Genomic DNA, 25288 nt, shown 5'->3' with positions numbered 1-25288 from the left:
TTTTTGCACATTGATTTTGTATCCTGAGACTTTGCTGAAAAGTTGCTTATCAGCTTAAGGAGTTTTTGGGCTGAGACAGTGGGGTTTTCTAAATATACAATCATGTCATCTGCAAACAGAAACAATTTGACTTCCTCTCTTCCTATTTGAATACGCTTTATTTCTTTCTCTTGCCTGATTGCCCTGGCCAGAACTTCTAATACTATGTTGAATAGGAGTGGTCAGAGAGGGCATCCTTGTCTCGTTACAGTTATCAAAGGGAATGCTTCCAGCTTTTGCCTATTCAGTATAATACTGGCTATGGGTTTGTCATAAATAGCTCTTATTATTTTGAGATATGTTCCATCAATAACCAATTTATTGAGAGTTTTTGGCATGAAGGGATGTTTAATTTTATCAAAGGCCTTTTCTGCATCTGTTGAGATAATCATGTGGTTTTTGTCATTGGTTTTGTTTATGTGATGGATTACGTTTATTGATTTGTGTATGTTTATTGATGTTGTGTCTTGCTAGGTTGGGGACGTTCTCCTGGATAATATTCTGAAGTGTGTTTTGCAACTTGGTTCCATTCACTCCTTCACTTTCAGGTACACCAATCAATCGTAGGTTTGGTCTTTTCATATAGTCCCATATTTCTTGGAGGCTTTGTTCATTCCTTTTCATTCTTTTTTCCCTAATCTTGTCTTCATGCCTTATTTCAGTAAGTTGATCTTCAATCTCTGATATCCTTTCTTCTGCTTGATTGATTCAGCTATTGATACTTATATATGCTTGATGAAGTTCTCGTGCTGTGTTTTTCAGGTCATTTATGTTCCTCTCTAAACTGGTTATTCTAATTAGCAATTCCTGTAACCTTTTATCAAGAGCATTGGGTTAGACCATGCTCCTTTAGCTCAGAAGAGCTTGTTATTACCCATTTTCTGAAGCCTACTTCTGTCAATTTGTCAATTTCATTCTCTGTCCAGATTTGTGCCATTGCTGGGGAGGAGTTGCAATCATTTGGAGAAGGGGCATTCTGGTTTTGGGAATTTTCAGCATTTTTGAGCTGGTTTTTCCTCATCTTTGTGGATTTATCTACCTTTGATCTTTGAGGCTAATGACCTATGGATGGAGTTTTTGTGTGGGGATCCTTTATGTTGATGTTGTTGCTTTCTGTTTGTTAGTTTTTCTTCTAACAGGCCCCTTTTCTGCAGGTCTGCTGCAGTTTGCTGGAGGTCCACTCCAGACCCTGTTCACCTGGGTATCACCAGTGGAGGCTGCAGAACAGCAAAGATTGCTGCCTGCTCCTTCCTCTGGAAGCTTTGTCCCAGAGGGGCATTGGTCTGATGCCAGCCAGCACTCTCCTGTATAAGGTGTCTGTTGGCCCCTGTTGGGAGGTTTCTCCCATTCAGGAGGCACGGGGGTCAGGGACCCACTTGAGGAGGCAGTCTGTCCCTTAGCAGAGCTCGTGCACTGTGCTGGGAGAATCCCTCTTGTCAGGATCAGCTGCTGTCTTCAGAGCTGGCAGGCAGGAACGATTAAATCCACTGAAGATGTGCCCATAGCCACCCCTTCCCCAGGTGCTCTGTCCCAGGAAGGTGGGGATTTTGTCTGTAAGCCCCTGAATGGGGCTGTTACCTTTCCTTCAGAGATGCCCTGCCCAGTAAGGAGGAATCTAGACAAGCAGTCTGGCCAGAGTCACTTTGCCATGCCCAGCCCAGACCTCCCAGCCTCCTTAGCACTGTCAGGGGAAAACTGCCTACTAAAACCTCAGTAATGGTGGACACCCCTCCCCCCACCAAGCTCGATCATCCCAGGTCAACTTCAGCCTGCTGTGCTGGCAGTGAGAATTTCAAGCCAGTTGTTCTTAGCCTGCTGGACTCTGTGGGAATGGAACCCACTGAGTGAGACCACTTGTCTTCCTGGCTTCAGACCACTTTCCAGGGGAGTGAACGGTTCTGTCTCACTGGGGTTCCAGGCACCACTGGGGTATGAAAAAATACTCCTGCAGCTAGTTCAATGTCTTCCCAAACAGCTGCCCAGTTTTGTGCTTGAAACTCACGACCCTGGTGATGTAGGCACATGAGGGAATCTCCTGATCAGCAGATTGCAAATTCATGGGAAAAGTGTAGTAACCCAGCTGGGTAGCACAGTCCCTCATGGCTTCCCTTGGCTTGGGGAGGGAGATCCCTGGCTCCTTGCACTTCCCAGGTGAAGCGATGCCCCACCCTGCTTCTGCTCACCCTCTGTGGGTTGGACCCACTGCCTAACCAGTCCCAATGAGATGAACTGGGTACCTCAGTTGGAAATGCAGAAATCACCCACCTTCTGTGTTGGTCTTACTGGGAGCTGCAGACTGGAGCTGTTCCTATTCTGCCCTCTTGGCTCCTTCTATTCTGTACTATTCCTTCCAAAACTATTCCAAACAATTGAAAAGGAGGGACTTCTCCCTATTTCATTTTATGAGGCCATTATCATCCTGATACCAAAACCTGGCAGAGGTACAACAAAATAGAAAACTTCAGGCCAATATCCCTGATGAACATTAATACAAAAATCTTCGACCAAATACTGGCAAACCAAATCAAGCATCACATCAAAAAGCTTATTCAACACCATCACTTTGGCTTCATCCCCGGGATGCAAGGTTGGTTCAACATAGGCAAATCAATAAACATAATTTATCACATAAACAGAACTAAAGACCAAAACCACATGATTATCTCAGTAGACACAGAAAAGGCCATAAATAAAATTTGACATCCCTTCATGTTAAAAACTTTCAATAAACCAGGTATTGATGGAACATACCTCAAAATAATAGGAGTCATTTATGATAAACCCATAGCCAATATCATACTGAATGGTCAAAAGCTGGAAGTATTCTCCTTGAAAACCAGCACAAGATAAGGATGCCCTCTCTCATTACTCCTATTCAACATAGTATTGGAAGTTCTGGCCAGGGCAATCAGGCAAGAGAAAGAAATAAAGCATATTCAAAAAGGAAGAGAAGAAGTCAAACTGTCTCTGTTTGCAGATGACATGATCCTATATCTAGAAAACCCCATTGTCTCAGCCCAAAAGCTTCTTAAGCTGATAAGCAACTTTTCAGCAAAGTCTCAGGATACAAAATCAATCTGCAAAAATTACAAGCATTCCTACACACTAATATTAGATGAGCAGAGACCCAAATCATGAATGGACTCTCATTCACAATTGCTACAAAGAGAATAAAATACCTGGGAATACAGCTAACAAGGGAAGTGAAGGACCTCTTCAAGGAGAACTGCTTGTTCTATCTTCAAGAAGAGCTACAAACCACTGCTGAAGGAAATCATAGAGGACACAAATAGAAAAACATTCCATGCTCTTGGATAAGAAGAATTAATATCATGAAAATGGCCATACTGCCCAAAGTAATTTATAGATTCAATGCTACTTCCATTGAACTACCATTGATGTTCTTCACAGAATTAGAAAAAAAACTACTTTAAAATTTATATGGAACCAAAAAAGAGCCCATACAGCCAAGACAATCCTAAGCAAAAGAACAAAGCTGGAGGCATCAAGCTACCTGACTTCAAACTATACTACAAGGCTACAGTAACCAAAACAGCATGGTACTGGTACCAAAACAGACACATACACCAGTGGAACAGAATAGAAATCTCAGAAATAAGACCACACATCTACAACCATCTGATCTTCAACAAACTTGACAAAAACAAGCAATGGGGAAGGGATTCCCTATTTAATAAATAGTGCTGGGAAAACTGGCTAGCCATATGCAGAAAATTGAAACTGGATCCCTTCCTTACACCTTACACAAAAATTAACTCAAGATAGATTAAAGACTTAAATGTAAAACCCAAAACTATAAAAACCCTAGAAGAAAATCTAGGCAATACCATTCAGGGCATAGGCACGAGCAAAGATTTCATGACGAAAACATCAAAAGTAATTGCCACAAAAGCAAAAATTGACAAATGGGATTTAAACAAACTAAAGAGCTTCTGCACAGCAAAAGAAACTATCACCAGAGCAAACAAGGCAACCTACAGAATGGGAGAAAATTTTTGCAAGCTACCCATCTGACAAAGGCCTAATATCCAGAATCTACAAGGAACTTAAACAAATTTACAAGAAAAAAACAAACCCCATCAAAAAGTGGGCAAAGGACATGAACAGACACTTCTCAAAAGAAGACATTTATATGGCCAGCAAACATATGAAAAAAAGGTCAACATCACTGATTATTAGAGAAATGCAAATCAAACCACAATGAAATACTATCTCATGCCACTCAGAATGGTGATTATTAAAAAATCAAGAAACAACAGATGCTGGAGAGGATGTGGAGAAATAGGAATGCTTTTACACTGTTGGTGGGAATGTAAGTTAGTTCAACCATTGTGGAAGACAGGGTGGTGATTCTTCGAAGACCTGGAACCAGAAATATGATTTGACCCAGCAATTCCATTAGTGGGTATATACCCAAAGGAATATAAATCATTCTATTATAACATGTACATGTATGTTTATTGCAGGACTATTCACAATAACAAAGACATGGAATCAACCCAGATGCCCATCAGTGATAGACTGGATAAAGAAATTGCGGTACATATATGCCATGGAATACTATGCAATCATAAAAAGAAATGAGGTCATGTCCCTTGCAAGGACATGGATGGAGATGGAAGCCATTAGCCTCAGCAGACTAACACAGGAACAGACAACCAAACGCCACATGTTCTCACTTATAAGTGGGAGCTGAACAATGAGAACATATGGTCACAGGGAGGGGAACAACACACACTGGGGCCTACCAGGGGGCAGGAGGAGGCAGAGCATCAGGATAAATAGCTAATGCATGTGGGACTGAATACCTAGTGATGAGCTGATAGGTGCAGCAAACCACCATGATAAATGTTTCCCTGTGTAACAAAGCTGCACATCCTGCACAGGTATCCTGGAACTTAAAATAAAATAAATAGAAATAAAGATCTATATGTTATTCATTTTTTTCTTTACAAAAGTGGGAAAATTATACTATGTAACTATCCTATAAGAGGAACCAGTTAAGTAAATTGTGATATATATCACAATTGATTTTTATTCAGGTATTAAAATTATAATTTTTAATGATACAGAAAATACTTATATAGCATTAAGTGAAAACAGTATACAAAGTTGTACGTTTAGTACAATCTTAATTTTTTACAAAAATTTATAGAAGAAGTTTGCAAGGAAATATGTCAAATGTGAACATTATGATTATTATTTTTTAAAGATATATTTTTTTTATACTTTAAGTTCTGGGGTACATGTGCAGAATGTGCAGTTTTGTTACATAGGTATACACGTGCCATGGTGGTTTGCTCCACCCATCAACCCATCACCTACATTAGGTATTTCTCCTAATGGTATCCCTCCCCTAGCCCTCCACCCCCTGACAGGCCCCAGTGTGTGATGTTCCGCTCCCTATGTCCATGTGTTCTCATTGTTCAACTCCCACTTGTGAGTGAGAACATGTGGTGTTTGGTTTTCTGTTTTTGTGATAGTTTGCTAAGAATGATGGTTTCCAGCTTCATTCATGTCACTGCAAAGGTCATGAATTCATCCTTTTTTATGGCTGCATAGTATTCCATGGTATATGTATTCCACATTTTCTTTATCCAGTCTATCACTGATGGGCATTTGGGTTGATTCCATGTCTTTGTTATTGTGAATAGTCCTGCAATAAACATACATGTACATGTTATAATAGAATGATTTATATTCCTTTGGATATATACCCACTAATGGAATTGCTGGGTCAAATCGTATTTCTGGTTCCAGGCCTTCAAAAAATCACTGTACTGTCTTCCACAATGGTTGAACTAATTTACACTCCCACCAACAGTGTAAAAGAACCCCTATTCCTCCACATCCTCTCCAGCATCTGTTGTTTCCTGACTTTTTAATGATTGCCATTCTAATTGGCATGAGATGGTATCTCATTGTGGTTTTGATTTGCATTTCTCTAATGACCAGTGATGATGAGCATTTTTTCATATGTCTTTTGGCTGCATAAATGTCTTCTTTTGAGAAGTGTTTGTTATATCCTTTGCCCACTTTTTGATGGGGTTGTTTGGTTTTTTCCTGTAAATTTGTTTAAGTTCTTTGTAGATTCTAGATAAGCCCTTTGTCAGATGGATAGATAGCAAAAATGTTCTCCCATTCTGTAGGTCACCTTTTCAAATATGAACGTTATTAATTTATGAAAACTTATGGGTGGTTTTTATCCATTTCCTTATACTTTTCAAATTTGTATTTCCTAAAATGTCTAAAATTATTGTGTTATACTTTTAGATCAGAGAAAAATAAATTTTAAAAAAAGTTATATTCCTCTTCTGCCCTCAATCTTCAGTACACAGTTCACAGTAAAGTAGTAGTACCATTTTGAGACACCCTAAGTGGTGGAAACCAAAAATCCACCTTCATAGAGGATGAATCATGGCTGATGGCTCTGTAAGTGATACTATGAGCACTGTGTATGTTCCTCTTCATAATCAAATGAGGCTTCTTGTTTCAATATTTAACCTCGTACTAGAATCTTGCCATGATATGCTCACAATTGGAGGATTTTGGTTTTCGGGTTATTTTGGTTTTGCCTAAACTTAAGCCAAGATCCCATTCCATTTTCTAGCTATCAGTAATATTACCAAGCTGCATAATGGAATTATTAACCATTTGTGTGATTTATAAGTGGTAATTAGCATGTTTTATGGGACATAAAGACTTTGAAAATTTGACCTACTATGGGGGTGGAGCCAAGATGGCCGAATAGGAACAGCTCCGGTCTCCAGCTCCCAGCCCCAGCGACACAGAAGACTGGTGATTTCTGCATTTCTGCTTGAGGTACCGGTTTCATCTCACTAGGGAGTGCCTAACAGTGGGTGCAGGACAGTCGGTGAAGCGCACTGTGTGTGAGCCGAAGCAGGGCGAGGCATTGCCTCACTCGGGAAGCGCAAGGGGTCAGGGAGTTCCCTTTCCTAGTCAAAGAAAGGGGAAACAGATGGCACCTGGAATATCAGGTCAGTCCCGTCCTAATACTGCGCTTTTCCAACGGGCCTGGAAAACGGCACACTAGGAGATTGTGTCCTGCATCTGGCTCGGAGGGTCCTATGCCCACAGAGTCTTGCTGATTGCTAGCACAGCAGTCTGAGGTCACGCTGCAAGGCGGCAACGAGGCTGGGGGAGGGGCGCCCGCCATTGCCCAGGCTTGCTTAGGTAAACAAAGCAGCCAGGAAGCTCGAACTGGGTGGAGCCCACCACAGCTCAAGGAGGCCTGCCTGCCTCTGTAGGCTCCACCTCTGGGGGCAGGGCACAGACAACCAAAAACTCAGCGAGAACCTCCACAGCCTTAAATGTCCCTGTCTGACTGACAGCTTTGAAGAGAGTAGTGGTTCTCCCAGCACGCAGCTGGAGATCTGAGAACGGACAGACTGCCTCCTAAAGTGGGTCCCTCACCCCTGAGCAGCCTAACTGGGAGGCACCCCCCCAGTAGGGACAGACTGACACCTCATTCAACCGGGTACTCCTCTGAGACAAAACTTTCAGAGGAACTATCAGACAGCTGAATTTGTGGTCTCACGAAAATCCGCTGTTCTGCAGCCACCGGTGCTGACACCCAGCCAAACAGGGTCTGGAGTGGACCTCTAGTAAACTCCAACAGACCTGCAGCTGAGGGTCTTGTCTGGTAGAAGGAAAATTAACAAACAGAAAGGACATCCACACCAAAAACCCATCTGTACATCACCATCATCGAAGACAAAAAGTAGACAAAACCACAAAGATGGGGAAAAAACAGACCAAAAAAACTGGAAACTCTAAAAAACAGAGCACCTCTCCTCCTCCAAAGGAACGCAGTTCCTCACCAGCAACGGAACAAAGCTGGATGGAGGATGACTTTGATGAGTTGAGAGAAGAAGGCTTCAGACGATCAAACTACTCTGAGCTACGAGAGGAAATTCAAAACAATAGCAAAGAAGTTAAAAACTTTGAAAAAAAATTAGAAGAATGGATAACTAGAATAACCAATGGAGAGAAGGGCTTAAAGGAGATGATGGAGCTGAAAGCCAAGTTTCGAGAACTACGCGAAGAATGCAGAAGCCTCAGTAGCAGATGCGATCAACTGGAAGAAAGGGTATCGCTGATAGAAGATGAAATGAATGAAATGAAGAGAGAAGGGAAGTTTAGAGAAAAAAGAATAAAAAGAAATGAACAAAGCCTCCAAGAAATTTGGGACTATGTGAAAAGACCAAACCTACGTCTGATTGGTGTACCTGAAAATGATGGGGAGAATGGAACCAAGTTGGAAAACACTCTGCAAGATATTATCCAGGAGAACTTCCCCAATCTAGCAAGGCAGGCCAGCATTCAGATTCAGGAAATACAGAGAACGCCACAAAGATACTCCTCGAGAAGGGCAACTCCAAGACACATAATTGTCAGATTCACCAAAGTTGAAATGCAGGAAAAAATGTTAAGGGCAGCCAGAGAGAAAGGTCGGGTTACCCACAAAGGGAAGCCCATCAGACTAACAGCTGATCTCTCAGCAGAAACTCTACAAGCCAGAAGAGAGTGGGGGCCGATATTCAACATTCTTAAAGAAAAGAATTTTCAACCCAGAATTTCCTATCCTGCCAAACTAAGCTTCATAAGTAAAGGAGAAATAAAATACTTTACAGACAAGCAAACGCTGAGTGATTTTGTCACCACCAGGCCTGCCCTAAAAGAGCTCCTGAAGGAAGCACTAAACATGGAAAGGAACAACCGGTACCAGCCCCTGCAAAAACATGCCAAATTGTAAAGACCATCGAGGCTAGGAAGAAACTATAGCAACTAACGAGCAAAATAACCAACTAACATCATAATGACAGGATCAGATTCACACATAACAATATTCACGTTAAATGTAAATGGGCTAAATGCTCCAATCAAAAGACACAGACTGGCAAACTGGATAAGGAGTCAGGACCCATCAGTGTGCTGTATTCAGGAAACCCATCTCACGTGCAGAGACACACATAGACTCAAAATAAAGGGATGGAGGAAGATCTATCAAGCAACTGGAAAACAAAAAAAGGCAGGGGTTGCAATCCTAGTCTCTGATAAAATAGACTTTAAACCAACAAAGATCAAAAGAGACAAAGAAGGCCATTACATAATGGTAAAGGGATCAATTCAACAAGAAGAGCTAACTATCCTAAATATATATGCACCCAACACAGGAGCACCCAGATTCATAAAGCAAGTCCTCAGTGACCTACAAAGGGACTTAAACTCCCACACAATAATAATGGGAGATTTTAACACCCCACTGTCAGCATTAGACAGATCAACGAGACAGAAAGTTAACAAGGATATCCAGGAATTGAACTCAGCTCTACATAAAGTGGACCTAATAGACATCTACAGAACTCTCCACCCCAAATCAACAGAATATACATTTTTTTCAGCACCACACCACACCTATTCCAAAATTGACCACATAGTTGGAAGTAAAGCTCTTCTCAGCAAATGTAAAAGAACAGAGATTATAACAAACTGTCTCTCAGACCACAGTGCAATCAAACTAGAACTCAGGATTAAGAAACTCAGTCAAAACCGCTCAACTACATGGAAACTGAACAACCTGCTCCTGAATGACTATTGGGTACATAATGAAATGAAGGCAGAAATAAAGATGTTCTTTGAAACCAACGAGAACAAAGACACAACGTACCAGAATCTCTGGGACACGTTCAAAGCAGTGTGTAGAGGGAAATTTATAGCACTAAATGCCCACAAGAGAAAGCAGGAAAGATCCAAAATCGACACCCTAACATCACAATTAAAAGAACTAGAAAAGCAAGAGCAAACACATTCAAAAGCTAGCAGAAGGCTAGAAATAACTAAAATCAGAGCAGAACTGAAGGAAATAGAGACACAAAAAACCCTTCAAAAAATTAATGAATCCAGGAGCTGGTTTTTTGAAAAGATCAACAAAATTGATGGACCGCTAGCAAGACTAATAAAGAAGAAAAGAGAGAAGAATCAAATAGATGCAATAAAAAACGAAAAAGGGGATATCACCACTGATCCCACAGAAATACAATCTACCATCAGAGAATACTACAAACACCTCTATGCAAATAAACTAGAAAATCTAGAAGAAATGGATAAATTCCTCGACAAATACACCCTCCCAAGACTAAACCAGGAAGAAGTTGAATCTCTGAATAGACCAATAACAGGTTCTGAAATTGTGGCAATAATCAATAGCTTACCAACCAAAAAGAGTCCAGGACCTGACGGATTCACAGCTGAATTCTACCAGAGGTACAAGGAGGAACTGGTACCATTCCTTCTGAAACTATTCCAATCGACAGAAAAAGAGGGAATCCTCCCTAACACATTTTACGAAGCCAGCATCGTCCTGATACCAAAACCTGGCAGAGACATAACCAAAAAAGAGAATTTCAGACCAATATCCTTGATGAACATTGATGCAAAAATCCTCAATAAAATACTGGCAAACCGAATCCAGCAGCACATCAAAAAGCTTATCCACCATGATCAAGTGGGCTTCATCCCTGGGATGCAAGGCTGGTTCAACATACGCAAATCAATAAATGTAATCCAGCATATAAACAGAACCAAAGACAAAAACCACATGATTATCTCAATAGATGCAGAAAAGGCCTTTGACAAAATTCAACAACCCTTCATGCTAAAAACTCTCAATAAATTAGGTATTGATGGGACGTATCTCAAAATAATAAGAGCTATCTACGACAAACCCACAGCCAATATCATACTGAATGGGCAAAAACTGGAAGCATTCCCTCTGAAAACTGGCACAAGACAGGGATGCCCTCTCTCACCGCTCCTATTCAACATAGTGCTGGAAGTTCTGGCCAGAGCAATCAGGCAGGAGAAGGAAATAAAGGGTATTCAATTAGGAAAAGAGGAAGTCAAATTGTCCCTGTTTGCAGATGACATGATTGTATATCTAGAAAACCCCATTGTCTCAGCCCAAAATCTCCTTAAGCTGATTAGCAACTTCAGCAAAGTCTCAGGATACAAAATTAATGTACAAAAACCGCAAGCATTCTTATACACCAATAACAGACAAACAGAGAGCCAAATCATGAGTGAACTCCCATTCACAATTGCTTCAAAGAGAATAAAATACCTAGGAATCCAACTTACAAGGGATGTGAAGGACCTCTTCAAAGAGAACTACAAACCACTGCTCAATGAAATCAAAGAGGATACAAACAAATGGAAGAACATTCCATGCTCATGGGTTGGAAGAATCAATATCGTGAAAATGGCCATACTGCCCAAGGTAATTTATAGATTCAATGCCATCCCCATCAAGCTACCAATGACTTTCTTCACAGAATTGGAAAAAACTACTTTAAAGTTCATATGGAACCAAAAAAGAGCCCGCATCGCCAAGTCAATCCTAAGCCAAAAGAACAAAGCTGGAGGCATCACGCTACCTGACTTTAAACTATACTACAAGGCTACAGTAACCAAAACAGCATGGTACTGGTACCACAACAGAGACATAGATCAATGGAACAGAACAGAGCCCTCAGAAATGATGCCGCATAGCTCCAACTATCTGATCTTTGACAAACCTGACAAAAACAAGAAATGGGGAAAGGATTCCCTATTTAATAAATGGTGCTGGGAAAACTGGCTAGCCATATGTAGAAAGCTGCAACTGGATCCCTTCCTTACACCTTATACAAAAATTAATTCAAGATGGATTAAAGACTTATATGTTAGACCTAAAACCATTAAAATCCTACAAGAAAACCTAGGCAATACCATTCAGGACATAGGCATGGGCAAGGACTTCATGTCTAAAACACCAAAAGCAATGGCAACAAAAGCCAAAATCGACAAATGGGATCTCATTAAACTAAAGAGCTTCTGCACAGCAAAAGAAACTATCATCAGAGTGAACAGGCAACCTACACAATGGGAGAAAATTTTTGCAACCTACTCATCTGACAAAGGGCTAATATCCAGAATCTACAATGAACTCAAACAAATTTACAAGAAAAAAACAAACAACCCCATCAAAAAGTGGGCAGAGGACATGAACAGACACTTCTCAAAAGAAGACATTTATGCAGCCAAAAAACACATGAAGAAATGCTCATCATCACTGGCCATCAGAGAAATGCAAATCAAAACCACAGTGAGATACCATCTCACACCAGTTAGAATGGCCATCATTAAAAAATCAGGAAACAACAGGTGCTGGAGAGGATGTGGAGAAATAGGAACACTTTTACACTGTTGGTGGGACTGTAAACTAGTTCAACCATTGTGGAAGTCAGTGTGGCGATTCCTCAGGGATCTCGAACTAGAAATACCATTTGACCCAGCCATCCCATTACTGGGTATATACCCAAAGGACTATAAATCATGCTGCTATAAAGACACATGCACACGTATGTTTATTGCGGCACTATTCACAATAGCAAAGAGTTGGAACCAACCCAAATGTCCAACAACGATAGACTGGATTAAGAAAATGTGGCACATATACACCATGGAATACTATGCAGCCATAAAAAATGATGAGTTCGTGTCCTTTGTAGGGACATGGATGAAACTGGAAAACATCATTCTCAGTAAACTATCGCAAGGACAAAAAACCAAACACCGCATGTTCTCACTCATAGGTGGGAATTGAACAATGAGAACTCATGGACACAGGAAGGGGAACATCACGCTCCGAGGACTGTTGTGGGGTGGGGGGAGGGGGGAGGGACAGCATTAGGAGATACACCTAATGCTAAATGACGAGTTAATGGGTGCAGGAAATCAACATGGCACATGGATACATATGTAACAAACCTGCACATTGTGCACATGTACCCTAAAACCCTAAAGTATAATAAAAAAAAAAAAAAAAGAAAATTTGACCTACTCTATCTTTTTGGGTTGTTTTGTGCTCTGTGATTAATTTTTATGTTGATTTTTATTAAAGGAGAGTTTTTTCATTTTAGAAATGTTTGAGACATATTTTTATTGATGATTGGTAGTTATAGAAAAAATAATTGGGGCTGAATAGCTTAATTAGTAGAAAGATTGGGGTACCAAACTGAACTCAAATAAATCATAAACTCAAGCTCATTAAAATATATGTTCGAAAAAGTATATGTTCCCCTCTAAAGTCAACAAAAAATAGACATGTTTTAGTAAGTCTGATAAGTAACTCTCTAAATCTCTTTACTGTCTTTCTACAGGAAAAAGCAATTTCGGTATCTGCTAGAATCCAAAGGAAAAAAACCTGGTATTATCAACGAAGAAAATAATGACAGCAAAAGACTCGTAGGAGAAAACACAAATCGTGCTACATTAAATTATACTACAAGAGACTTTTATAATGAAAAGCTAGAGGTAAAACTACTGTTAATCTTTGCGATCTAATGCCAGGATATATCCCACATGGCTTGGAATTTGGGGGTTGTACATTTTACCCTTAGTTAAGATAACTTTTTTGTTCTGGAATATTTGTCAACCTTATATTACAAAGCCGGGGACAGTAGGTACCCAGGCAATTAGGGAGAAATAGAGCCCTGAGATGCAGAAGAACCCAGGGTTTCAATGTCGTTATTTCAGCAGAAAAAAAAAATGCTCAAAAGAAATCTGTACCATAAATCTGTAGCAAAAATCTAGTCCAAAGCAGGACCAAGGGTCCCGATCTATGTAAAAAATAGGTTATAGGCTTGCTGTAGGTACTTAGCCACATCATGCCAGACCATCAGAGAACACAGCAGGACCTCCATTTTTGTTCTCCTTACTGGGACCATTGATGTTTTAATTCATATCTTTCATTCTATACCATTTTCTTATGATTACTTAATCACATAATTTCAACCTGTTCTATTCCTAATATAGCTACTTAGCCAGGAAAATGGTAACTAAACCTTTATGTTTTATGTGGTCAGAGGTTCAGAGTGTTTTGTATAGGAGAATACAATGTTGTGGTGCTGCAGGAACTACAAAGAAGAAAACTATGTAGTATTTACCTTGATGGAGCTCATAGGAAAGCTGAAGAAACAACTTATCTACATAACAATACGACTTTACAATCCTTCAAGAGATTTTGAGGGAACAAAGGGGCAAAAGAACAAGAAAGAGAAAACACATTTACTGAGCATCTATGACTCATGTGCAAGGTGCTGTATGAGGTGATACATCTATATCCAGATATATCTATAGATCCCCTCACACAGGTTATATGATTGATACATAATAGATATCTTTCAATATCTACATACATATCTCTAGATATATAGATATAACATTTAGAAGTGTGTGTGTGGCAGGGGGAAGTGTGTATACTGTAGAAGTGAAATGGCTAGTCAAGTGGTTTTCAAATGTTTTTAACAGGTTTGGACCTCTTTATTCAAACCACCGTATTATAGCTGAAAACCCAGTGTATCAAAAGAAAGCAAAACAGCAGAGCTGCTGTTGTTATAGAGGAAAAGTATGAAATTCAGAGTTTCATTTGATTGGGTCTTCTTTTCCTTTTCCTTTCCTTTCCTTCCCCACCCCCAATCCTGAAGTGTCTCTTTGGAACCCATAGGGCTCTAAGCATTACAGCTTGAAAATTACTTGAAAACTCAATGCAAGACTATTTTTAATAGTATCCTACAAGATATTCTACTTTAAGTTCTTCTAGTGTGAAAGGTCAATGTTTCATGACATTGTTGTCTATCACAGAACAACTCTAGATGTGAAGAAATTCTTACTGATATAAGCTTAAATCTGCCTCTTAATAACCTTCACTTAGTGATCCTAGTACCACCTTACATAGTAAAAAGAATAAGTCTCTTCCTTATGAAAATCCTTCAAATACTTGAAGTCAACTACCTTTTTCATCTTAGCACTCTCTACATTCATACTTTCATTCACTCAAAAATCATGTATTGAACACCTGTCATACACAACACACTAGGGCTATAAAAAGACACTGTCCTTGCCCTCATGGATCTGTAATGTACTAGGGCTGTAATATACTAGGGCTATAAAAAGACGCTGTCCTTGCCCTCATGGATCTCACATTCTAATGGAGGAGACAGACATATATACGGATAAGTATCAATCAGTTTATCAAGAGCATAGAGAGATAACTAACCCAGATCAAAGGAGGGTTTTAGAAAAAATGATGCCCAATATGAGTCTTAAAAGATAAAATATAGCTATGTTGAAAAGGGGAAAGAGGCAGTTCTGGCAAATAGCACAGTGCAAATAAGGCATAGAAGTATAAAACATGTAAGGAGAGGGCCAGGAACTATAAGCAGGTCATTGTTCTGGAAGTTCAGAGATTGAGGTAGACAGTATTAAAAGATGAGACCAGAAAGATAGTAAGAGAACAATGTGAAAGAGATTGAACATAATCCTTTGGCCAATAGGGGTTTCCTAGTGTTGCCAAAAGAAGAAAATGAAAGCCAAGGTGGCAGGATTATGACTCCTCTTCCTGAATACAGCTGGTTCTATGAGTGAAAAAATTAATATGTATATAGTTGTGTTTGGTATCTATGGGGGATTGGTTTCAGGACCTCCTGCAGATACCAAAATGCACAGGTGCTCAAGTCCCTGGTAAAAATGATGTAGTAACATAGTATTTGCATGTAGCCTATTCACATCCTCCCATATACTTTAAATCATTTCTAGATTACTTATAATACTACAATGCACATGCCATATAAATAGTTGTTATACTGTATTGTTTAGGGAATAATGACAAGAAAAGTCTGTACAGATGTGTTTTTTAAAAAAATTTTCAATCTGCAGTTGGTTGAATCCACAGATGCAGAACCCATGGATATAGAGGGCCAACTGTATTTGGTAAATCTAAACATGCCAATTTACATTAAAGAAATTTAGTAAAACATCAAAAAGCTGCATTCAAACCAAGGATTTCACAGTAAAATCTACCAACTTTTTAAGAAACAGAGAATTCTAATGATTTTAAAATTGTTTGAGAGTATTGAAAAAGAAGGAAAACTCTTCCGTGTTTTCAATACAGACAGCATAACATTGATTCCAAAAATGCCAGCATTGCATAGGAAAAGAAAAGCCAAACCATACATTTAAAAATATTGGTGCAAAACTCTTTTAAAAATATTGTCAGCCAGAATACAGCAGAACATTAAATGAATAACAAACGTTATAACCAAGTGTAGTTTATCCTAGAAAGGCAGGAAAGATTCAGTATTAGTGAATTAATAGATCTAATGTGAAAAATCATTATTATTTCTATAGACATTGAAAAGAAATTTCACACAATTCAATACCTATTCTTAATTTTATAACTCAATAAATAGGATAAATGGAAATTGGATAGTGTTGTGCTTGATGGGGAAACTCTGGAAACATTAGCATTAGTAGTAGGCAGAATTCTAACTAAGGTGGCCTCTATGATCCCCACACCCTGGTGTCCATACCTTATATAATCCCCTCCCATGGGTGTAGGTAAAACCTGTGTCTTGCCTTTAACCAGTGGAATATGGCAAGGGTAAAGGGGTTTTGCAGACATGATTAATATCCCTAATCAGTTGACTTTGAATTAATGAAGAGGGAGATCTCCTGAGTGAGTCTAACTTAATCTGGCAAGTCCTTTAAAAGAGGATTCAAGCAGCCGGGTGTGGTGGCTCACGCCTGTAATCCCAGCACTTTGGGAGGCCAAGGCAGGCGGATCATGAGGTTAGGAGATTGATACCATCCTGGCTAACACGGTGAAACCCCATCTCTACTAAAAATACAAAAAAATTAGCTGGGCATGGTGGTGGGCGCCTGTAGACCCAGCTACATGGGAGGCTGAGGCAGGAGAATGGCGTGAACCCGGGAGGCGGAGCTTGCAGTGAGCCGAGATTGCCCCACTGCGCTCCAGCCTGGGCAACAGAGCGCGACTCCATCTCAAAAAAAAAAAAAAAAAAAGAGGATTCAAGCTTTCCCTGAAAGATTTTTCTGTTGGCCTTGAAGAAGTAAGCCGACATGTTTTGAGAGGCCCACATGGCAGGGAACTGCAAGAAGCTTTTAGGACCTGAGAACAGCCCCAGACGAACAGCCAATAAGAAAACAGGGATTTCATTCCCACAGCTGCAAGGAACTGAATTCTGCCAACAACCACTTAGGCTTAGAAGAAGACTCTGAGCTTCAGAAATAAACACAACCTAGGCAACACCTTCCTTTCAGCTTTATGAAGTCCTGAGCAGAATACCCAGCTAAGACGTGCCTGGGTTCCTGATACATGGAAACTGAGCTGATAGATGCATGTTATTTTAAGCTGCCAAGTTTGAGGTAATTTGTTAGGATTAGAGCACCAATGCATCACTGAAGTAAGTATCAAGACAAGGATGCCTAATATCACTATTATATTTTTCTCAATACAGATAATGCAATGAAACAAGAGAAGGAAATCAATGGTCATTTGAAAAGAAGGAAGTAAACTTATATTTGCAGATAATATTATTGAATACCTGGAAATCCCAAGAATATTAATTTAGAAATCATAAAAAGCTATAAGAAAATTCAGTAATGTAGCAGAAGTCAACAGCTTCTATATTACAAATAACAAACAGAAAGAAGATATAAGGAAAAACCTAACTCACAGTAGCAACACAGAAAGATAATGTATCTTGTAATAACCTAATAATAAATATACAGGATCTATAAAAAAAAAACTTTTCAAGCATTAGTGAAGCATACAAAAGATTTATACAAATGGAAAAACATACCATGTTTTGGATAAGAAGAATTTTAAGCAAACTTTGTCAATTTTCTTTAAGTTAACTTAAAAATTTCATATAATCCCAATGAAAATACCAAAAACTTTTTTGTTGAGGCTTTTTGACAAGTTGATACTATAGTACGTGTGGAAAAATAAACATAATTAGCTACAAAAACTCCGAAAAAGAAGAACAATGAGAAGATGGCTAGCACTATTAGATATTAAGGCATATTATAAATACCTATCAATTAAAACAGGGTGATTGTAAAGAGATAGTCTAATGGGATAAATGATACTAAGGAAAAGGGATATTCAATCAGAAAAACATATTGAACCCCTTCTTTGCACCATGTAACAAAAAATTAACTCCAGACCAAATAAAAACCCAAGTATTAAAAGCAAAACTTTCAAGTTTTTATTTTAATAAGAAGAGAAAATCTTTGTGATCTTGATTGAGTTGGCTATGTTTTTCAACACCATAGATGCACAAACTGTAAAGGAAAATGTTTTGGTAAATTGGACAGTCATTCAAGGTGATTGTGGTTTTTTTTTTTTTTTTTTTTTTTTTTTTCTATGTTGCCCAGTCTGTCCCTGAACTCCTGGGCTCAAGAAATCCTCCTACCTTGTCCTTCCAAGTAGCTGAAACTACAGGCATGCAGATTTTTAAAACAGATAGCTTCAGTGCAGTCATGTAAGCAGAGTCTTGATTAAAGTGATTTGAGCAATAATGCTATAAGGAAGTAAAGACAGGGAATGTTGACTCCTGCTTTGAGAAATTTTAAAGAGGAAAGAAGGAATCTGAAGCCCCAAAATGTTTGGAAAGAAACACTAATCTGGGTGGGGGGAGGGGGGAGGGACAGCATTAGGAGATACACCTAATGCTAAATGACAAGTTAATGGGTGCAGGAAATCAACATGGCACATGGATACATATGTAACAAAACTGCACATTGTGCACATGTACCCTAAAACCCTAAAGTATAATAAAAAAAAAAAAAATAAATAAATAAATAAATAAATAAATTAAAAAAAAAAAAAAAAAAAGACAACTGCAAAAAGCAATAATTACACAAGTGTGCTTGTTGGCTTACAATGTATAAAGATATAATTTACATGAGAAAATAGCAAAAAGGAGGAGGGAAGAAATAGAGTTAGACTGGAGTAAAGTTTTTGTAAAAAAAAAAAAAAAAAAAAAAGAAACACTAATCTAACAATCAGGAGATGTGGATTTGAGCCCCTGATTCTAGTTCTGAGTACTTGAAAGACCTTGCTCAAGTCCCTTAATCACTCTCTCGACTCACAGCCCAGCATTCCTTCACTTATACCATGCTCCTTACATCTTGAAAAATACTTAAATCACTGCAGCACAAAGTGCTTAGTCTCTCTTCCATACATCCTGAGTTGTTGAGAAAATTAATTGAGGTAAGTTCTTCACAGATCAGGTTAAGCAGACCCTTTCATTGTACATGTCATAACTCTGTTGCTTGGTAGTTTTCCATCTATTCTCCTGACTCATCTAAAAAAGATTTAAGATGGACATAGAATCAGAGTGCTGAAAGGGACTTTAAAGAATCTAATCCTATTCTTAGATGAGGAAAACTGGAAACTCAGATGAGTTACTGAGGGTCACGTTGAATTATTGACTGAGCCGCCTCTAGAATGGAGTCCTAATTCTGACCTTGGACACGTTCACAGTATATCTTGGTGTTTTCTCAAGTTTTCTTGACCACCCCTTTTCTGAACACTGTTTGTAATTTGCTGTCTGAACATTTTATTCAGCATATATCTACTGTTTTATGTTTTTAGTTGACTTTTTATATGTGCAGGCCATCTCCCAACTAGACTGTAAGTTCTTCAAGGACTAGATTAGAGTGTTTTCTCTATGGAAGTATTAATAGAAGATGCTTAATCCTGAGCAGATCTCTCAATCTCTATAGACCTTGTTTCCCATTTATAAAATGGAGATATGGATTAAATCCTAATATAAGTACCATTATAGTTAAAATTGCTCTATAACAAACCCCACTGTTGACCTTCTTTTTCCCAAACCATCTTCATCACAACAAAATTCTTGTTTAATGAAATAATGTAAACAATACTATATAGAGTTTATCTCATCAGGATTGAACTTGTAAAATACTTGCTTTATGAATCCCACAGGGATATTGTGAGACAAAAGAGATGAGTATATGAAAGCATTTGGGAATGGAAAAAGCATTACTCAAGGAGCAACAACTCCTTGACAGGTCAGGGCAAGAGAGGTGTCTCTAACGTGCTTTCAATGGGATCATCCTGGACAGGCAGAGTGAGTCGTCTTGGCAGACACCTGATGAGTTATAGGGCATATTGTAAGGAGATACAGAATAGTTGGCTTAGAGGAGAGGAGAAATGATGAAGTAAAAATGCTTTCAAACACAGTTACTAAATTAAGGATTATTATAGCAGGTACAAATCTATATCAACATATTCCTAGAGAAACAGTGGGAGTAACGATAGCAGAAAATTTTAAAGCACTGTAAATTATACTGTGCCAGTTGTGAAGAATTTATTTTCATTTGTATAATACGTAAATGATTTAACAAAATATATCATTTAATTGTTTTAATTTTTGTTATCCCTAAATTATTATAAAAAATCTTCCAATCTTAATAATAGAATTTTGTCTTTTTAAATTCAAAATCCTATTTTAAGCAATTTAGAAATCTGTAAAAGAAGCATTCACTAAATATGCTGTATGCTTTCTACTTGTAAATGCATTTCTTGTAAAATATTGCTCATTTTAGTTGCTGATCTCTAGTGATTCACACTTGTTCTTCTTTGTAGGAGTTCCTATGTAGTCCAGATTTACTGAGTGCTAAAAGGGAGCAGCTACATTCTGTTCTCATCAACAAGCTAACTTAGTATAGATGGCTAAGGTTCAGACTATAGTATTTCAGAGTGAGAGAAGTTCTTCAGAGAAGAGGCCAGCTGGAACCATTTGTTGCTTATCACATCAAAATCTGTACATACTTTTATGACTGGTCAATCTATGACCTATTGTTTTAGTACATGACTATATCAAATCAGCATTTTGACCCGTGAATGGTGAGTGATTACTTAGAGATGCTTATATGTCATAAGAAAATTCTTAAAATGTGCCTCTGTTAAGGAAGGTTAGTGCAATTTGGACTTATTATTAACTCACATTAATCAGGAATTTAAAACATACTTTGTTTTAAAAATCATAAGCACTTGGGCCAGGTGTGGTGGCTCATGCCTGTAATCCCAGCTCTTTGGGAGGCTGAGGTGGGTGGATTGCTTGAGTTCAAGAGTTTGAGACCAGCCTAGGCAACATGGCAAAGCCACATCGCTACAAAAAATACAAAAATTAGCTGGGTGTGGTGGTGCACGCCTGTGGTCACAACTGCTCGAGAAGGTGAGGTGGGAGGATTGTTTGAGCCTGGGAGGCAGAGGTTGCAGTGAGCGGAGATCATGCCACTGCACTCTAGCCTGGGCAGCAGAGTGAGACCCTGTCTCCAAAAAATAAATTAAGTTAAATTAAATTAAAAAATCATAAGCATTGGGAAACAGAATAAAAATATTAAAAAGGAGGAAAACATACTAATGTTCTCAGAACTCAGAAACAATCTTTTTTTTTTTTTTTTGAGACGGAGTCTCCCTCTGTGGCCAAGGCTGGAGTGCAGTGGCGTGATCTTGGCTCACTGCAAGCTCCGCCTCCCAGGTTCATGCCATTTCCTGCCTCAGCCTCTCGAGTAGCTGGGACTACAGGCGCCCACCACCACACCTGGCTAATTTTTTTGTGTTTTTTTAGTAGAGATGGGGTTTCACCATGTTAACCAGGATGGTCTCAATCTCCAGACCTCATGATCTGCCCACCTCAGCCTCCCAAAGTGCTGGGATTATAGGCGTGAGCCAAGAACTCAGAAACAATCTTAATGAGACTTCAATATATTTTCTTCAATAGTTTTTATGTATTCTTTTCTAACTTTTTAATAAAAATTTCAAACATACAGCAAAGCTGAAAGAATTTCACAATAAACATCCATACATCCAAAACCTACACTCAACTATTAGCATCGTACCATACAGTGTACTTTATCACATATCTATGTATCTATCCATCCATCTACCTTAGTATTTTTTTTAATTCATTTCACAGTCATTGCAGACACTAGTATGCTTCTGCCTAAATAATTCAGCGTGCATTTCATTAATTGGGATTCAGTATTCTACAGAGTATTTTTCTTTGTAAATTTTACCGTTTAGAGGTAAAACTTATATACTGAAATGTAAATCTTAGGTGTACAATTGCTGAGTTTGACAAATCATACATTCATATAACTCAAACCCTATAAAAAAATTTTTATTTTTGTCACATAACATTATGACGTAAGCATTTTTTCTTATGAATCTTTCTTTTTATTTTATTTTATTTTTAAATATTTCACCTTTTAGATATGGAGTACAGTGCAGATTTGTTACATGAAAGTATTATGTGATGCTGGAGTTTGGAATATGGATCCTGTCACTCTAGTAATGAGCACAGTACCAGATAGGTAGTGGTTTAACCCACACCCCTACCACCCTCTATGTTGTTCCCGTATTTATGTTGTTCCCATCTTCCATGTGTGCTCAGTGCTTAGCTCCCACTTATAAGTGAGAATGTGCAGCATTTGGTTTTCTGTTTCTGCATTAATTTGCTTAAGATTATGGCCTCCAGTTCCATCTATGTTGCTGCAAAGGACAGGATTTCACTCACTGTTATGGCTATGTAGTTAGTATTCCATGGTATATATATATACTATATTTTCTTTATCCAGTCTACCATTGATGAGCACCTGGTTTGGTTCCATGTCTTTGCTATTGTGAATAGTGCAGCAATGAACATACGAGTGCATTTGTCTTTTTGGTAGAATGATTTATTTTCTTTGGAATATATACCCAGTAATGGGATTGTTGGGCCGAATGGTAGCTGTTTTAAGTTATTTAAGAAATCGCCAGACTGCTTTCCACAGTGGCTGGACTAATTTAATTATATTCCCACCAGCAGTGTATGAGAGTTCCTTTTTCTCCACAGCCTCGCCAGCATCTGTTGTTTTTTCACTTTTTAGTAATAGCCATTCTGACTGGTGTGAGATGGTATCTCACTGTGGTTTTGATTTGCATTTCTCTGATGATTAGTGATGCTGAGCACTTTTTCATATCCTTGTTGGCCACTTGTATGTCTTCCTTTGAGAAGTATCTGTTCATGTCCTTTGCCCATTTTTTACTGGGGTTATTTGGTTTTTGCTTGGTGATTTAAGTTCCCTATAGATTCTGGATATTAAGCCTTTGTCAGATACATAGTTTGCAAATATCTTCTCCCATTCTGTAGGTTGTCTGTTTGCTCCGTTGATAGTTTGTTTTTCTGTGCAAAAGCTCTTTAGTTTAATTAAGTCCCATTTGTCTATTTTTGTTTTTGTTGCAATTGCTTTTGGGGACGTAGCCAAAAATTCTTTGCCAAGGCCAATATTGAGAAGAGTCTTCCAGAATTTTTATAGTTTGAGGTCTTACATTTAAATTTTTAATCCCTTTTGAGTTAATTTTTGTATATGGTGAAATAGGAAAGGTCCAGCTTCAGTCTTCTGCATATGGCTAGCCAGTTATCTCAGCACCATTTATGGAATAGGGAGTCCTTTCCCCACTGCTTGTTTTTGTCAGCCTTGTTGAAGATCAGATGGTTTTTGGTGTGCAGCTTTATTTCTGAGTTTTCTATTCTGTTCCATTGGTCTATGTGTCTGTTTTTTACCAGTACCAAGCTGTTTTGATTACTGTGGCTTTATAGCATAGTTTGAAGTCAGATAGCATAATGCCTCTGGCTTTGTTCTTTTTGCTTAGGATTGCTTTGGCTATTCGGGCTCTTTTTTGGTTCCATATGAATTTTAGAATGTTTTTTTCTAATTCTGTGAAGAATGACATTGGGAATTTGATATGAATAGCATTGAACTGTAAATTGCTTTGGGCAGTCTGGCCATTTTTATGATATTGATTCTTCCAATCTATCAGCAGGGTATGTTTTTCCATTTATTTGTGGCATCTCTGATTTCTTTCAGCAGTGTTTTGTAGTTCTCCTTGTAGAGATGTTTCACCTTCTTAGTTAGCTGTATTCCCAGGTATTTCATTTTCTTTGTGGCTATTGTAAGTGGGATTGTGTTCTTGATTTCACTCTCAGCCTGGATGTTGTTGGTGTATAGAAACGCTACTGAATTTTGTACATTGATTTTATATCCTAAAGCTTTACTAAAATTGTTTCAATTTGAGAGCCTTTTGGCAGAGTCTTTAGGATTTTCTAGGTATAGAAATCATATTGTCAGCAAAGAGAGATAGTTTGACTTCTTTTCCTATTTAGATGCTTTTTAATTTCTTTCTCTTGCCTGACCGTTCTGGCTGGACTTCCTAGAAATCTTCGTAGGTATCATTTTAATGACAATATCTGAGATTTTTAGGATTTCGTTTGTTTGTTTTGTTTTGTTTTTTGAGACAGAGTCTCACTGTGTCGCCCAGGCTGGAATGCAGTGGCACGACCTCAGCTCACTACAACCTCCGCCTCCTGGGTTCAAGCAATTCTCCTGCCTCAGCCTCCCGTGTAGCTGGGACTACAGGCATGTGCCACAACCCTGGCTAATTTTTATAATTTTAGTAGAGACAGGGTTTCACCATGCTGGCCAGGCTAGTCTCGAACTCCTGACCTCAAGTGATCCACCCGCCTCGGCCTCCCAAAGTGCTGGGATTACAGGTGTGAGCCACTGCGCAGGGCCGAATTTTTTTTTTTTTTTTTTTTTTTTTTTTTTTTTTTTTTTGAGACGGAGTCTCGCTCTGTCACCCAGGCTGGAGTGCAGTGGCGCAATCTCGGCTCAATGCAAGCTCCGCCTCCCGGCTTCACGCCATTCTCCTGCCTCAGCCTCTCCGAGTAGCTGGGACTACAGGCGCCCACCACCCGCCACCACGCCCGGCTAATTTTTTGTATTTTTGGTAGAGACGGGGTTTCACCGTGGTCTTGATCTCCTGACCTCATGATCCGCCCGCCTTGGCCTCCCAAAGTGCTGGGATTACAAGCGTGAGCCACCGCACCCGGCCTTCTTTTTTTTTGTTAGAAACAAGGTCTCACTCTGTTACTCAGGCTGGAGTGCAATGGCATGATCATAGCTTAAACTGTAGCCTTGAACTCCTGGGCTCAAACGATTCTCCCACCTCAGCCTCCCAAGTACCTGGAACTACAGGCATGTGCTATTACACCTGGCTAAATTTTTTATTCTTGTTTTTCTGTAGAGATGGGGTCTCACCATGTTGCCCAGGCTGTTCTTGAGTTCTTGGCCTTAAGCGATCCTCCTGCCTTGGCCTCCCAAAGTGCTGGGATTACAGATGTGAGCTACCATGCCTGGCCTATGATATTTTAAATTTAACTCATTTAATTTATCTTGAAATTATTTTGATGTTTTGACTTGAGTTGGAGATTTAAATGGATCCTTT

General features: G+C 38.9%; 1 protein-coding gene across 6 annotated transcripts in view; it reads left to right on the top strand.

The window, feature by feature from the left end:
- Positions 1-25288, top strand: part of LRRC49 (leucine rich repeat containing 49) — a 161367-nt gene that overhangs the window by 134493 nt on the left and 1586 nt on the right. For all 6 annotated transcript variants that reach the window (XM_055277921.2, XM_055277917.2, XM_055277920.2 and 3 more), the window contains one exon: positions 13284-13437. In XM_055277921.2, coding sequence (XP_055133896.1) covers positions 13284-13437 — 154 coding nt within the window. The remainder of the gene's footprint in view (positions 1-13283; positions 13438-25288) is intronic.

Source organism: Symphalangus syndactylus, chromosome 5 (assembly GCF_028878055.3).
Source record: "Symphalangus syndactylus isolate Jambi chromosome 5, NHGRI_mSymSyn1-v2.1_pri, whole genome shotgun sequence".
NCBI classification, from domain to species: Eukaryota; Metazoa; Chordata; class Mammalia; order Primates; family Hylobatidae; genus Symphalangus; species Symphalangus syndactylus.
This window is presented reverse-complemented; position numbering and strand designations above follow the sequence as displayed.